At 48.5% G+C, this 14,272-nt stretch overlaps 1 protein-coding gene across 1 annotated transcript in view; it reads left to right on the plus strand.

Annotated features, from left to right (window-relative positions):
• The window catches only part of ACIN1 (apoptotic chromatin condensation inducer 1), a gene marked incomplete at its 3' end in the record, with an annotated part of 53,851 nt that extends 39,613 nt beyond the window's left edge, over positions 1–14,238 (plus strand). Inside the window, exons 13-17 of the mRNA XM_082299482.1 lie at positions 27–134; positions 4,250–4,357; positions 9,605–10,067; positions 13,070–13,170; positions 14,224–14,238. Of these exons, the coding sequence (XP_082155608.1) occupies positions 27–134; positions 4,250–4,357; positions 9,605–10,067; positions 13,070–13,170; positions 14,224–14,238 (795 nt within the window). The remainder of the gene's footprint in view (positions 1–26; positions 135–4,249; positions 4,358–9,604; positions 10,068–13,069; positions 13,171–14,223) is intronic.
• Positions 14,239–14,272: the final 34 nt, after the last annotated feature.

Consider the following 14,272-nt stretch of genomic DNA (forward strand, 5'->3'; position numbering starts at 1 on the left):
CCCTCTCTGCCCCTCCCCCCACCCAGGTGCGTCCCTTCACCCTGGGGCAGCTCAAGGAGCTCCTGGGCCGCACGGGGCGGCTCAAGGACGACGGATTTTGGATCGACCGCATCAAATCCCACTGCTTCGTCACGGTACGGACCCCAAAACCCCCGGGATTCGCCCCAAAATGCCGGAAATTTGGGAAAAAATGAGGGATTTTAGCGGGAAAACCATAGAGTTGTGGTGAGGGGAGGGTGAAGGAGATGGCGCCCCCTGGCGGCCGGGAGGACTCGGGGAGGGCAGGGAGGAGCGGAGCCGAAATCGACGGAAATCGGCCCAAAATCCGCCCAAAATCTGCCCAAATCCACCTGAAATCAGCCCAAAATCCGCCGAAATCCACCAAAATCTGCGCAAATCCACCGGAAATCAGCCCAAAATCCACCCAAATCTGCCCAGATCCACCTGAAATCAGCCCAAAATCTGCCCAAATCCACCCAAATCTGCCCAAAATCCACCCAAATCCACCTGAAATCCACCCCAAATCCGTCCAAATCTGCCCAAATCCACCCAAATCGGCCAAAATCCACCCAAGTCTGCCAAAATCTGCCCAAATCCACCTGAAATCTGCCCAAAATCCGCCCAAATCCACCCAAAATCCACCCAAATCCATCTGAAATCAGCCCAAAATCTGCCCAAATGTTCCCAAAATTCCCCAAAATCCACCCAAATCCGCCCAAATCTGCCCAAATCCTCCTAAATCCACCCAAAATCCTCCCAAATCCACCCAAAATCCACCCAAAATCTGCCCAAATCTGCTGAAATGTGCCCAAATCTAAATCCACTCAAAGCCACCCGAAATCTGCCTAAAATCCACCCAAAATTCCCCAAAATCCACCCAAATCCACCCAAAATCTGCCCAAATCTGCCCAAAATTCCCCTAAATCCGCCCAAATCCACCCAAATCCACCTGAAATCAGCCCAAATCCAAATCCACTCAAATGCACCCCAAATTCACCCAAAATCCGCCCAAAATCTGCCCAAATCCACTTGAAATCAGCCCAAAATCTGCCCAAATCTGCCTCAAATTCCCCAAAATTCACCCCAAATCCACCCCAAATCTGCCCAAATCTGCTCAAATCCTCCTAAATCCACCCAAAATCCACTTGAAATCCACCCAAATCCACCCAAAATCCACCCAAATCCGCCCAAATCCACCCAAATCTGCCTAAATCCAAATCCAATCAAATCCACCCCAAATCTGCCCCAAATCCCCCCAAAATCCCCCAAATCCACTCAAATCCACCCAAAATCCACCCAAATCTGCCAAAATCCGCCCAAAATCTGCCCCAAATGCCCCAAAATCCACCCAAATCTGCCCAAATCCACCCAAAATCCACCCAAAATTCCCCCAAATCCAAATTTGCCCCAAAATCCCCCAAATCCACTCAAATAAACCCAAAATCCACCCAAATCTGCCAAAATCTGCCCAAAATGCCCCAAAATCCACCCAAATCCACCCAAAATTCCCCCAAATCCAAATTTGCCCCAAAATCCCCCAAAATCCCCCAAATCCACTCAAATAAACCCAAAATCCACCCAAATCTGCCAAAATCTGCCCAAAATGCCCCAAAATCCAACCAAAATCCACCCAAAATTCCCCCAAATCCAAATTTGCCCCAAAATCCCCCCAAAATCCCCCAAATCCACTCAAATCCACCCAAAATCCACCCAAATCTGCCGAAATCCGCCCAAAATCTGCCCGAAATGCCCCAAAATCCACCCAAATCCACCCAAAATCCCCCCAAAATCCCCCAAATCCACTCAAATCCACCCCAAATCTCCCAAAATTTGCCCCAAATTCCCCCAAAATCCCCCCAAAATCTGGGTTTTCTGGTGGTTTTTTTGGGTTTTTTTTTGGTTTTTTTAACATTTCCTGGTTTTTTCTCTTCTCTCATCCCAATTTCTCTCTCCCAAAATCCGGGAATTTCGGGAATTCCGGGAATTTTCCCAGTACTGCTCCATGGAGGATTTTTTGGGGCTCTTTAGGACTTTTTGGTGTTTTTTTGGTTTTTTTAGCGTTTCTTGGGTTATTTTAACGGTTTTTGGTGGTTTTTAGGGGTTTTTTTGGGTCCTTTTGGGTGTTTTTCGGGATTTTCCGGAATTTTTGTTTCTTGGAGGTTTCTTGAGGTTTTTTAGGGGTTTTTATTGGATTTTTGTGTATTTGGGGTTTTTTAGGGGATTTTTTGGTGTTTTTTTGGTTTTTTTAGCGTTTCTTGGGTTATTTTAACGGTTTTTGGTGGTTTTTAGGGCTTTTTTTGGGTCCTTTTGGGTGTTTTTCGGGATTTTCCGGGATTTTTGTTTCTTGGAGGTTTCTTGAGGTTTTTTAGGGGTTCTTGTTGGATTTTTGTGAATTTGGGGGGTTTTTTTGGGCGTTTTTTTTGGTTTTTTTAACATTTCCTGGTTTTTTCTCTTCTCCCATCCCAATTTCTCTCTCCCAAAATCCGGGAATTTTGGGAATTCCGGGAATTTTCCCAGTACTGCTCCGTGGAGGATTTTTGGGGGCTTTTTAGGACTTTTTGGTGTTTTTTTGGTTTTTTTAGCGTTTCTTGGGTTATTTTAACAGTTTTTGGTGGTTTTTAGGGGTTTTTTGGGGTCCTTTTGGGTGTTTTTTGGGATTTTCCGGGATTTTTCTTTCTTGGATGTTTCTTGAGGTTTTTTAGGGGTTTTTGTTGGATTTTTCTGAATTTGGGGGGTTTTTTGGGTTTTTTTTGGGTTTTTTTTTGGTTTTTTTAACATTTCCTGGTTTTTTCTCTTCTCCCATCCCAATTTCTCTCTCCCAAAATCCGGGAATTTCGGGAATTCCGGGAATTTTCCCAGTACTGCTCCGTGGAGGATTTTTTGGGGCTCTTTAGGACTTTTTGGTGTTTTTTTGGTTTTTTTAGCGTTTCTTGGGTTATTTTAAGGGTTTTTGGTGGTTTTTAGGGGTTTTTTGGGGTCCTTTTGGGTGTTTTTCCGGATTTTCTGGGATTTTTGTTTCTTGGAGGTTTCTTGAGGTTTTTTAGGGGTTTTTATTGGATTTTTGTGTATTTGGGGTTTTTTAGGGGATTTTTTGGTGTCTTTTTGGTTTTTTTAGCGTTTCTTGGGTTATTTTAACGGTTTTTGGTGGTTTTTAGGGCTTTTTTTGGGTCCTTTTGGGTGTTTTTCTGGATTTTTCGGGATTTTTGTTTCTTGGAGGTTTCTTGAGGTTTTTTAGGGGTTTTTGTTGGATTTTTGTGAATTTGGGGGGTTTTTTTGGGTTTTTTTTTGGTTTTTTTAACATTTCCTGGTTTTTTCTCTTCTCTCATCCCAATTTCTGCCCCCCAAAATCCGGGAATTTTGGGAATTCCGGGAATTTTCCCAGTACTGCTCCGTGGAGGATTTTTGGGGGCTTTTTAGGACTTTTTGGTGTTTTTTTGGTTTTTTTAGCGTTTCTTGGGTTATTTTAACAGTTTTTGGTGGTTTTTAGGGGTTTTTTGGGGTCCTTTTGGGTGTTTTTTGGGATTTTCCGGGATTTTTGTTTCTTGGAGGTTTCTTGAGGTTTTTTAGGGGTTCTTGTTGGATTTTTGTGAATTTGGGGTTTTTTAGGGGATTTTTTGGTGTTCTTTTGGTTTTTTTTAGCGTTTCTTGGGTTATTTTAACAGTTTTTGGTGGTTTTTAGGGGGTTTTTTGGGTCCTTTTGGGTGTTTTTCAGGATTTTCTAGGATTTTTGTTTCTTGGAGGTTTCTTGAGGTTTTTTAGGGGTTTTTATTGGATTTTTGTGGATTTGGGTTTTTTTAGGGGTTTTTTTGGGGGTTTTTTTTGGTTTTTTTTAACATTTCCTGGTTTTTTCTCTTCTCCCATCCCAATTTCTCTCTCCCAAAATCCGGGAATTTCGGGAATTCCGGGAATTTTCCCAGTACTGCTTCATGGAGGATTTTTTGGGGCTCTTTGGGACTTTTTGGTGTTTTTTTGGTTTTTTTAGCGTTTCTTGGGTTATTTTAACGGTTTTTGGTGGTTTTTAGGGCTTTTTTTGGGTCCTTTTGGGTGTTTTTTGGGATTTTCCAGGATTTTTGTTTCTTGGAGGTTTCTTGAGGTTTTTTAGGGGTTCTTGTTGGATTTTTGTGAATTTGGGGGGTTTTTTTGGGTTTTTTTTTGGTTTTTTTAACATTTCCTGGTTTTTTCTCTTCTCCCATCCCAATTTCTCTCTCCCAAAATCCGGGAATTTGGGGAATTCCGGGAATTTTCCCAGTACTGCTCCGTGGAGGAGGCGGTGGCCACGCGCGAGGCCCTGCACGGGGTCAAGTGGCCGCAGTCCAACCCCAAAGTGCTCGCGGCCGACTTCGCCCAGCAGGAGGAGGTGAGGGGGGTTTGGGGCGTTTCGGGGGGTTTTGGGCAATTTTGGGGGGTTCGGGGAATTTTTGGGGATTTTTTGGGATTTTTTTGGGATTTTTTTGGGGTTTTTTTGGGGGTTTTTTGGGAATTTTTGGGGATTTTTTAGGATTTTTTGGGAGATTTTTGGGGGATTTTTGGGGATTTTTGGGAATTTTTTGGGGGGTTTTTTGGGGATTTTTTGGGATTTTTTGGGAGATTTTTGGGGGTTTTCGGGTAATTTTTGGGAATTTTTGGGGATTTTTTGGAATTTTTTGGGGATTTTTTGGGATTTTTTGGGGATTTTTTAGGGGATTTTTTTGGGAATTGTAGGGGATTTTTTGGGGATTTTTGGGATTTTTTTGGGGATTTTTTTGGGATTTTTCTGGGATTTTTTGGGGGGTTTTTTGGGGGATTTTTGGGATTTTTTGGGGATTTTTTGGGATTTTTTAGGGGATTTTTTTGGGAAGTTTAGGGGATTTTTGGGGGGATTTTTGGAATTTTTTGGGGATTTTTTGGGATTTTTGGGGGTTTTTTTTAGGATTTTTTTGGGGATTTTTGGGGTTTTTTTGGGGGTTTTGTTTTGGGGATTTTATGGGAATTTTTGGGGATTTTTTGGGAGATTTTTGGGGGTTTTTTGGGGATTTTTTGGGGATTTTTTGGGATTTTTTTGGGGATTTTTTTGAGGATTTGGGGATTTTTTTGAGGATGTTTTAGGGGTTTTGTTTTGGGGATTTTATGGGAATTTTAGGGGATTTTTTGGGAGATTTTTGGGGGTTTTCGGGTAATTTTTGGGAATTTTTTGGGATTTTTTGAGGATTTTTTTGGGATTTTTTGGGATTTTTTTGGGAAGTTTAGGGGATTTTTTGGGAGATTTTTGGGGATTTTTGGGATTTTTTGGGGATTTTTTGGGATTTTTTGAGGAGTTTTTTTGGGATTTTTTTGGGGATTTTTTAGGGGTTTTGTTTTGGGGATTTTATGGGAATTTTAGGGGATTTTTTGGGAGATTTTTGGGGGTTTTCGGGTAATTTTTGGGAATTTTTTTGGGATTTTTTGGAATTTTTTGGGGATTTTTTGGGATTTGGGATTTTTTGGGGATTTTTTGGGATTTTTTGGGGGGTTTTTTGGGGGTTTTTTTTAGGATTTTTTTGGGATTTTTGGGGTTTTTTTGGGGGTTTTGTTTTGGGGATTTTATGGGAATTTTTGGGGATTTTTTGGGAGATTTTTGGGGGTTTTCGGGTTATTTTTGGGAATTTTTTGAGGATTTTTTGGAATTTTTTGAGGATTTTTTGGGGGGGTTTTGGGATTTTTTAGGGGATTTTTTTGGGAAGTTTAGGGGATTTTTTGGGAGATTTTTGGGGATTTTGGGGATTTTTTGGGATTTTTTGGGGGTTTTTTGAGGATTTTTTGGGGGATTTTTGGGGTTTTTTTGGGGGTTTTGTTTTGGGGATTTTATGGGAATTTTAGGGGATTTTTTGGGAGATTTTTGGGGGTTTTCGGGTAATTTTTGGGAATTTTTTTGGGATTTTTTGGAATTTTTTGAGGATTTTTTGGGGGATTTTTTGGGATTTTTTAGGGGATTTTTTTGGGAATTTTAGGGGATTTTTTTGGGGATTTTTGGGATTTTTTGGGATTTTTTTTGATTTTTTGGGGGGTTTTTTGGGGATTTTTTGAGGATTTTTTTTGGGATTTTTGGGGTTTTTTTGGGGGTTTTGTTTTGGGGATTTTTTTGGAATTTTAGGGGATTTTTTTGGGATTTTTGGGGATTTTTTTGGAATTTTTTTGGGATTTTTTGGGGATTTTTTGGGGATTTTTTGAGATTTTTTTGGGAATTCTGGGGGTATTTTAGGGAATTTTTGGGGGGTTGGGGGGATTTTGGGAACTTCGGGGGGATTTGGGAATTTTTGGGAATTTTTTTGGGATTTTTTGGGATTTTTTGGGGGTTTTTTGGGGGTTTTTTGAGGATTTTTTTTGGGATTTTTGGGGTTTTTTTGGGGGTTTTGTTTTGGGGATTTTATGGGAATTTTAGGGGATTTTTTGGGAGATTTTTGGGGATTTTTGGGGGATTTTTGGGATTTTTTTGGAATTCTTTGGGGATTATTTGGTGGATTTTTTGGGGATTTTTTCTTGGATTTTTTGGGAATTCTGGGGGTATTTTAGGGAATTTTTGGGGGTTTGGGGGGGTTTGGGGGGATTTGGGAACTTCGGGGGGATTTGGGAGTTTTTTGGGATTTTTTGGGATTTTTTTGGAATTTTTTGGGGATTTTTTGGGGATTTTTTTGGGGAATTCTGGGGGTATTTTAGGGAATTTTTGGGGGTTTGGGGAGACTTTGGGAACTTCGGGGGGATTTGGAAATTTTTGGGAATTTTTTGGGGATTTTTTGGGATTTTTTGGGGATTTTTTGGGGGATTTTTTTTGGGATTTTTGGGGGAATTTTGGGGAAATTTTGGGCATTTTTTTGGGTATTTTTGGGGGGATTTTTGGGGGATTTTGGGGGGTTTGGGGCCCTTCTGGGGCATTTGAGGGAATTTTGGGGGGGATTTGGGGGAATTTGGGAAGATTTGGGGGATTTGGGGAATTTTTGGGAATTTGGAGGGGGGGGGTTGGGGTCACTTCCAGGTCTGGGGGTCACTCAGGGTCACTCAGGGGTCACTCAGGCTCACTCAGGGGTCACTCAGAGGTCACTCAGGGTCACTCAGGGGTCACTCAGGGTCACTCAGGCTCACTCAGGGTCACTCATGGTCACTCAGGGGTCACTCAGGGTCACTCACGGTCACTCAGGGGTCACTCAGGCTCACTCAGGGTCACTCAGGGTCACTCAGGGTCACTCACGGTCACTCAGGGGTCACTCAGGGTCACTCAGGGGTCACTCAGGGTCACTCAGGGCTCACTCAGGCTCACTCAGGGGTCACTCAGGGTCACTCAGGGGTCACTCAGGGTCACTCACGGTCACTCAGGGGTCACTCAGGGCTCACTCAGGGTCACTCAGGGGTCACTCAGGGTCACTCAGGGGTCAGTCAGGCTCACTCAGGGCTCACTCAGGGGTCACTCAGGCTCACTCAGGGTCACTCAGGGCTCACTCAGGGTCACTCAGGGGTCACTCAGGGGTCACTCAGGCTCACTCAGGGGTCACTCAGGGGTCACTCAGGGTCACTCAGGGCTCACTCAGGGGTCACTCAGGGTCACTCAGGGTCACTCAGGGGTCAGTCACGGTCACTCAGGGGTCACTCAGGGTCACTCAGGGCTCACTCAGGGGTCACTCAGGGTCACTCAGGGTCACTCAGGGGTCAGTCACGGTCACTCAGGGGTCACTCAGGGGTCACTCAGGGGCACTCAGGGGCACTCAGGGGCACTCAGGCTCACTCAGGGGTCACTCAGGGTCACTCAGGGGTCACTCAGGGTCACTCAGGGCTCACTCAGGAGTCACTCAGGGGTCACTCAGGGTCACTCAGGGTCACTCAGGGCTCACTCAGGCTCACTCAGGGGTCACTCAGGGTCACTCAGGAGTCACTCAGGGGTCACTCAGGGTCACTCAGGGGTCACTCAGGGTCACTCAGGGCTCACTCAGGCTCACTCAGGGGTCACTCAGGGTCACTCACGGTCACTCAGGGGTCACTCAGGGTCACTCAGGGGTCAGTCAGGCTCACTCAGGGGTCACTCAGGGGTCACTCAGGCTCACTCAGGGTCACTCAGGGCTCACTCAGGGTCACTCAGGGGTCACTCAGGGGTCACTCAGGCTCACTCAGGGGTCACTCAGGGGTCACTCAGGGTCACTCAGGGGTCACTCAGGGTCACTCAGGGTCACTCAGGGTCACTCAGGGGTCAGTCACGGTCACTCAGGGGTCACTCAGGGTCACTCAGGGTCACTCAGGCTCACTCAGGGGTCAGTCACGGTCACTCAGGGGTCACTCAGGGGTCACTCAGGGTCACTCAGGGTCACTCAGGGGCACTCAGGCTCACTCAGGGGTCACTCAGGGTCACTCAGGGGTCACTCAGGGGTCACTCAGGGTCACTCAGGAGTCACTCAGGGGTCACTCAGGGGTCACTCAGGGGTCACTCAGGGGTCACTCAGGGGTCACTCAGGGTCACTCAGGGGTCACTCAGGGGTCACTCAGGGTCACTCAGGAGTCACTCAGGGGTCACTCAGGGGTCACTCAGGGTCACTCAGGGGTCACTCAGGGTCCGTCAGGGGTCACTCAGTGGTCACGGTCACTCAGGGTCACTCAGGGGTCACTCAGGGGTCACTCAGGGTCACTCAGGGGTCACTCAGGGTCAGTCAGGCTCACTCAGGCTCACTCAGGGTCACTCAGGGTCACTCACGGTCACTCAAGGGTCACTCAGGGGTCACTCAGGGGTCACTCAGGCTCACTCAGGCTCACTCAGGGGTCACTCAGCGGTCACTCAGGGGTCACTCAGGGGTCACTCAGGGTCACTCAGGGGTCACTCAGGGTCACTCAGGCTCACTCAGGCTCACTCAGGCTCACTCGGGGTCACTCAGGCTCACCTAGTGGTCACTCAAGGGTCACTCAGGGGTCACTCAGGGTCACTCAGGGTCACTCACGGTCACTCACGGTCACTCAGGGTCACTCAGGGTCACTCAGGGGTCACTCAGGCTCACCTAGTGGTCACTCAGGGTCACTCAGGGTCACTCACGGTCACTCAGGGTCACTCAGTGGTCACTCACGGTCACTCAGGGGTCACTCAGCGGTCACTCAGGGGTCACTCACGGTCACTCAGGGTCACTCACGGTCACTCAGGCTCACTCAGGGCTCACTCAGTGGTCACTCAGGCTCACTCAGGGCTCACTCAGTGGTCACTCAGGGGTCACTCAGTGGTCACTCACGGTCACTCACGGTCACTCAGTGGTCACTCACGGTCACTCAGGGTCACTCACGGTCACTCAGTGGTCACTCACGGTCACTCAGCGGTCACTCAGGGCTCACTCAGGGCTCACTCAGGGGTCACTCAGGCTCACTCAGGGCTCACTCAGTGGTCACTCAGGGTCACTCACGGTCACTCAGGGTCACTCAGCTCACTCAGCGCTCACTCACGGTCACTCAGCGGTCACTCAGGGGTCACTCAGGGTCACTCAGGGGTCACTCAGGGGTCACTCAGCTCACTCAGTGGTCACTCAGGCTCACTCAGGGGTCACTCAGTGGTCACTCAGGGTCACTCAGGGTCACTCAGCTCCCTCCCCTCCCCCCTGGCTAACGCCTCTCTCCCCTCCCCCCACAGCTGGACTTCCACCGCGGCCTCCTCCCCTCCCCCTCTGCGGACGCTTCCTCCTCCTGCTGCCCCTCCCCCCACCCTTCCTCCTCCTCCTCCTCTCTGGGCGTGGCCGGAGCTTTGCCCCGCCCCTCCCCCACCCCGCCTTCCTCTTCCTCAGCAGCAGCGGCGGCGGGGGGCGGGGCAGGGGGCGTGTCCCCATCCGGCCACGCCCCCCGGGGAGGGGCGGAGCCCTGGCAGTGGGCGGAGCGAGAGCGGGAGCGATCGCGGCGGGAGCGGGCGCGGGAGCAGCGGGAATGGGACCGCGGGAAGAGCCCCGCCCCCGGGCCACGCCCACCGCCCGCCCCTCAGCCAATGGGAGCGGCCGGGCACGGCCCCCCCCGCGAGGGGAGGGGAGTGAGGCCACGCCCACAAGGGGGAGGGGAGAAGGAGAAGGGGCGGGGCCAGAGGGAGGCCAGGCCCGAGAGGAAAGGTGAGGGGGGGGGGGAGGGGTTAATGAGGGGGGGTTAATGAGGGGTTAATGAGGGGTTAATGAGGGGGTAATGAGGGGTGGGGTTAATGAGGGGTGGGGTTAATGAGGGGTGGGGGTTAATGAGGGGGTAATGAGGGGTTAATGAGGGGGTAATGAGGGGTTAATGAGGGGGTAATGAGGGGTTAATGAGGGGGTAATGAGGGGTTAATGAGGGGGTAATGGGGGGTTAACGAGGGGGTAATGAGGGGTGGGGTTAATGAGAGGTGGGGGTTATGAGGGGTGGGGTTAATGAGGGGTGGGGTTAATGAGGGGTTAATGAGGAGGGGTTAATGAGGGGGTAATGAGGGGTTAATGAGGGGGTAATGAGGGGTTAATGAGGGGGTAATGAGGGGTTAATGAGGGGGTAATGGGGGGTTAACGAGGGGGTAATGAGGGGTGGGGTTAATGAGAGGTGGGGGTTATGAGGGGTGGGGTTAATGAGGGGTGGGGTTAATGAGGGGTTAATGAGGAGGGGTTAATGAGGGGGTAATGAGGGGTTAATGAGGGGGTAATGAGGGGTGGGGTTAATGAGGGGTGGGGTTAATGAGGGGTGGGGGTTAATGAGGGGGTAATGAGGGGTTAATGAGGGGGTAATGAGGGGTGGGGTTAATGAGGGGATGGGGTTAATGAGGGGGTAATGAGGGGTGGGGTTAATGAGGGGATGGGGTTAATGAGGGGGTAATGAGGGGTGGGGTTAATGAGGGGGTAATTAGGGGGTAATGAGGGGATGGGGGTTAATGAGGGGTGGGGTTAATGAGGGGTGGGGGTTAATGAGGGGAGGGGGTTAATGAGGGGAGGGAGTTAATGAGGGGGTAATGAGGGGGTAATGAGGGGGTAATGAGGGGTGGGGTTAATGAGGGGTTAATGAGGGGGGGTTAATGAGGGGTTAATGAGGGGGTAATGAGGGGTGGGGTTAATGAGGGGTTAATGAGGGGTTAATGAGGGGATGGGGTTAATGAGGGGTGGGGTTAATGAGGAGAGGGGTTAATGAGGGGTTAATGAGGGGTGGGACTTAATGGGGGGGTGGGGGTTAATGAGAGGGTTAATGAGGGGTGGGGTTAATGAGGGGTTAATGAGGGGGTAATGAGGGGTTAATGAGGGGGTAATGGGGGGAGGGGTTAATGAGGGGTTAATTAGGGGTTAATTAGGGGGTAATGGTGGAGGGGTTAATGAGGGGTTAATGAGGGGGCGGGGTGGGGCTTAATGAGGGGGTGGGGCTTAAAGGGAGGGGGTGGGGCTTAATGAGGGGATGGGGTTAATGAGGGGTTAATGAGGGGTGGGGGTTAATGAGGGGTTAATGAGGGGTTGGGGTTAATGAGGGGATAGGGGTTAATGAGGGGTTAATGAGAGGTGGGGGGTTAATGAGGGGGAGGGGGTTAATGAGAGGGTTAATGAGGAGAGGGTGGGGCTTAAAGGGGAGGGGCTTAATGAGGGGGAGGGGGTTAATGAGAGGGTTAATGAGGGGTGGGGTTGATGAGGGGTTAATGGGGGGAGAGGTTAATGAGGGGTTAATGAGGGGTTAATGAGGGGTTAATGAGGGGTTGGGGTTAATGAGGGGGAGGGGGTTAATGAGGGGTGGGGTTAATGAGGGGTTAATGAGGGGTTGGGGTTAATGAGGGGGAGGGGGTTAATGAGGGGTTAATGAGGAGAGGGTGGGGCTTAAAGGGGAGGGGGTGGGGCTTAATGAGGGGTGGGGTTAATGAGGGGTTAATGAGGGAGTTAATGAGGGGGGTTAATGAGGGGTGGGGTTAATGAGGGGTTAATGAGGGGTTAATGAGGGGTGGGACTTAATGGGGGTTAATGAGGGGGAGGGGCTTAAAGGGAGGGGGCGGGGCTTGGGAAAGGGGTCGGGGTTGATGAGGGGGAATTAATTTTGGGGAAAGAAGTGGAAATTTTGGGGGAAAACGGAAATTTTGGGAGAAAAAGTGGGAAATTACAGTAAAAAGCGGGAAATTTTGGGGGAATTTGGGAAGTTTTGGGCAAGAATTGGGAATTTTGGTGGGAATTTGGTGAAAAGCTGGGACGCTTGGTGAAAAAGCGGGAATTTTGGGGAAAAAGTGTAAGTTTTGGGGCAAAAGTGGGAAATTATGGGAGAAACTGGGAAATTTCGGGAAAAAGTGGGAAATTTCGGGGCAAAACCGGGAAATTTCAGGAAAAAGTGGGAAATTTTGGGAAAAAGTGGGAAATTTTGGGTCAAAACCGGGAAATTTTGGGGAAAAGTGGGAAATTTGGGGCAAAAGTGGGAAATTATGGGAAAAAGTGGGAAATTTCGGGAAAAAGTGGGAAATTTTGGTGAAAACTGGGAAACTTCAGGAAAAAGTGGGAAATTTTGGGAAAAAGTGGGAAATTTTGGGTCAAAAGTGGGAAATTATGGGAAAAAGTGGGAAATTTTGGGAAAAAGTGGGAAATTTTGGGAGAAAGTGGGAAATTTTGGGAAAAAGTGGGAAATTTTGGGTCAAAACCGGGAAATTTTGGGGAAAAAGGCGGAAATTATGGGAAAAAGTGGAAATTTCGGGGCAAAACCGGGAAATTTCAGGAAAAAGTGGGAAATTTTGGGAAAAAGTGGGAAATTTTGGGTCAAAACCGGGAAATTTCGGGGCAAAACCGGGAAATTTCAGGAAAAAGTGGGAAATTTTGGGAAAAAGTGGGAAATTTTGGGTCAAAACCGGGAAATTTTGGGGAAAAGTGGGAAATTTGGGGCAAAAGTGGGAAATTATGGGAAAAAGTGGAAAATTTGGAGGAAAAGTGGGAAATTATGGGAAAAAGTGGGAAATTTTGGGTCAAAACCGAAAACTTCGGGGGGGAAAAAGCGGGGAGAGTTTCGGTAAAAAATCCGGAATTTTCGGTAAAAGCCTCGGGGATTTTGGGGCAAATGGGGGCGGTTTTGGGCGCGGGGGGTGGGGGCGGGGCCGATGACGTCACGGGCGTGGCCCTGAGGGCGTGGCCGCCCCTCCCCCCCCCAGAGAAGCCCCCCGAGGAGCCCCCGGCCAAGCTCCTGGACGATCTCTTCCGCAAGACCAAGGCGGCGCCCTGCATCTATTGGCTGCCGCTGACCGACTCCCAGGTGCTCATTTGCATCTCATTTGCATCTCGTTCGCATCTCGTTCGCATCTCGTTTGCATCTCGTTCGCATCTCGTTCGCGTCCCGGATCGGGGGGGTTTGGGGGGGAAATGGGGAAATTCGGGGAAATGGGGAAATTTGGGGGAAATGGGGAAATTTGGGGGGATGGGGAAATTGGGGGAATGGGGAAATTTGGGAAAAATGGGAAATTTGGGGGGAAATTTGGGAAAAAATGGGGAATTTGGGGGGAAATGGGGAATTTGGGAAAAAATGGGGAATTTGGGAGAAAATGGGGAATTTGGGGGAGAAATGAAGAAATTGGGAAGAAATGGGGAATTTGGGGGAAATGGGGAAATTTGGGAAAAAATGGGGAATTTGGGGGGAAAATGGGGAAATTGGGAAGAAATGGGGAAATTTGGGGGGGAAATGGGGAAATTGGGAAGAAATGGGGAATTTGGGGGAAATGGGAAACTTGGGGGGGAAATGGGGAAATTTGGAAGAAATGGGGAATTTGAGGGAACAAAAGGAAATTTGGGGAAAATGGGGAAATTTGGGGAAAAATGGGGAAATTTGGGGAAAATGAGAATTTGGGGGGAATGGGGAAATTTGGGAAAAATGGGAAATTTGGGGGGAAATTTGGGAAAAAATGGGGAAATTTGGGGGAAATTTGGGAAAAATGGGGAAATTTGGGAGAAAATGGGAATTTGGGGGAGAAATGAAGAAATTGGGAAGAAATGGGGAATTTGGGGGAAATGGGGAAATTTGGGAAAAGGGAATTTGGGAAAAAATGGGAAATTTGGGGGGAAATTTGGGAAAAAATGGGGAATTTGGGAAAGAATGGGGAATCTGGGGGAGAAATGGGGAAATTGGGAAGAAATGGGGAATTTGGGGAAAAATGGGGAAATTGGGGGAAAATGAGAATTTGGGGGGAATGGGGAAATTTGGGGGGGAAATGTGGAAATTTGGGGGGAAATTTGGGGAGAAATGGGGAAATTTGGGGGGAAATTTGGGAAAAAATGGGGAATTTGGGGGAAATGGGAAAATGGGATTTGGGAGAATGGGGAAATTTGAAGAAAGGGAGGGTTTGGGGGTGGGTTTGGTGGGT

Source organism: Coloeus monedula, assembly GCF_965178545.1.
Source record: "Coloeus monedula genome assembly, chromosome: 32".
Taxonomy (NCBI): Eukaryota; Metazoa; Chordata; class Aves; order Passeriformes; family Corvidae; genus Coloeus; species Coloeus monedula.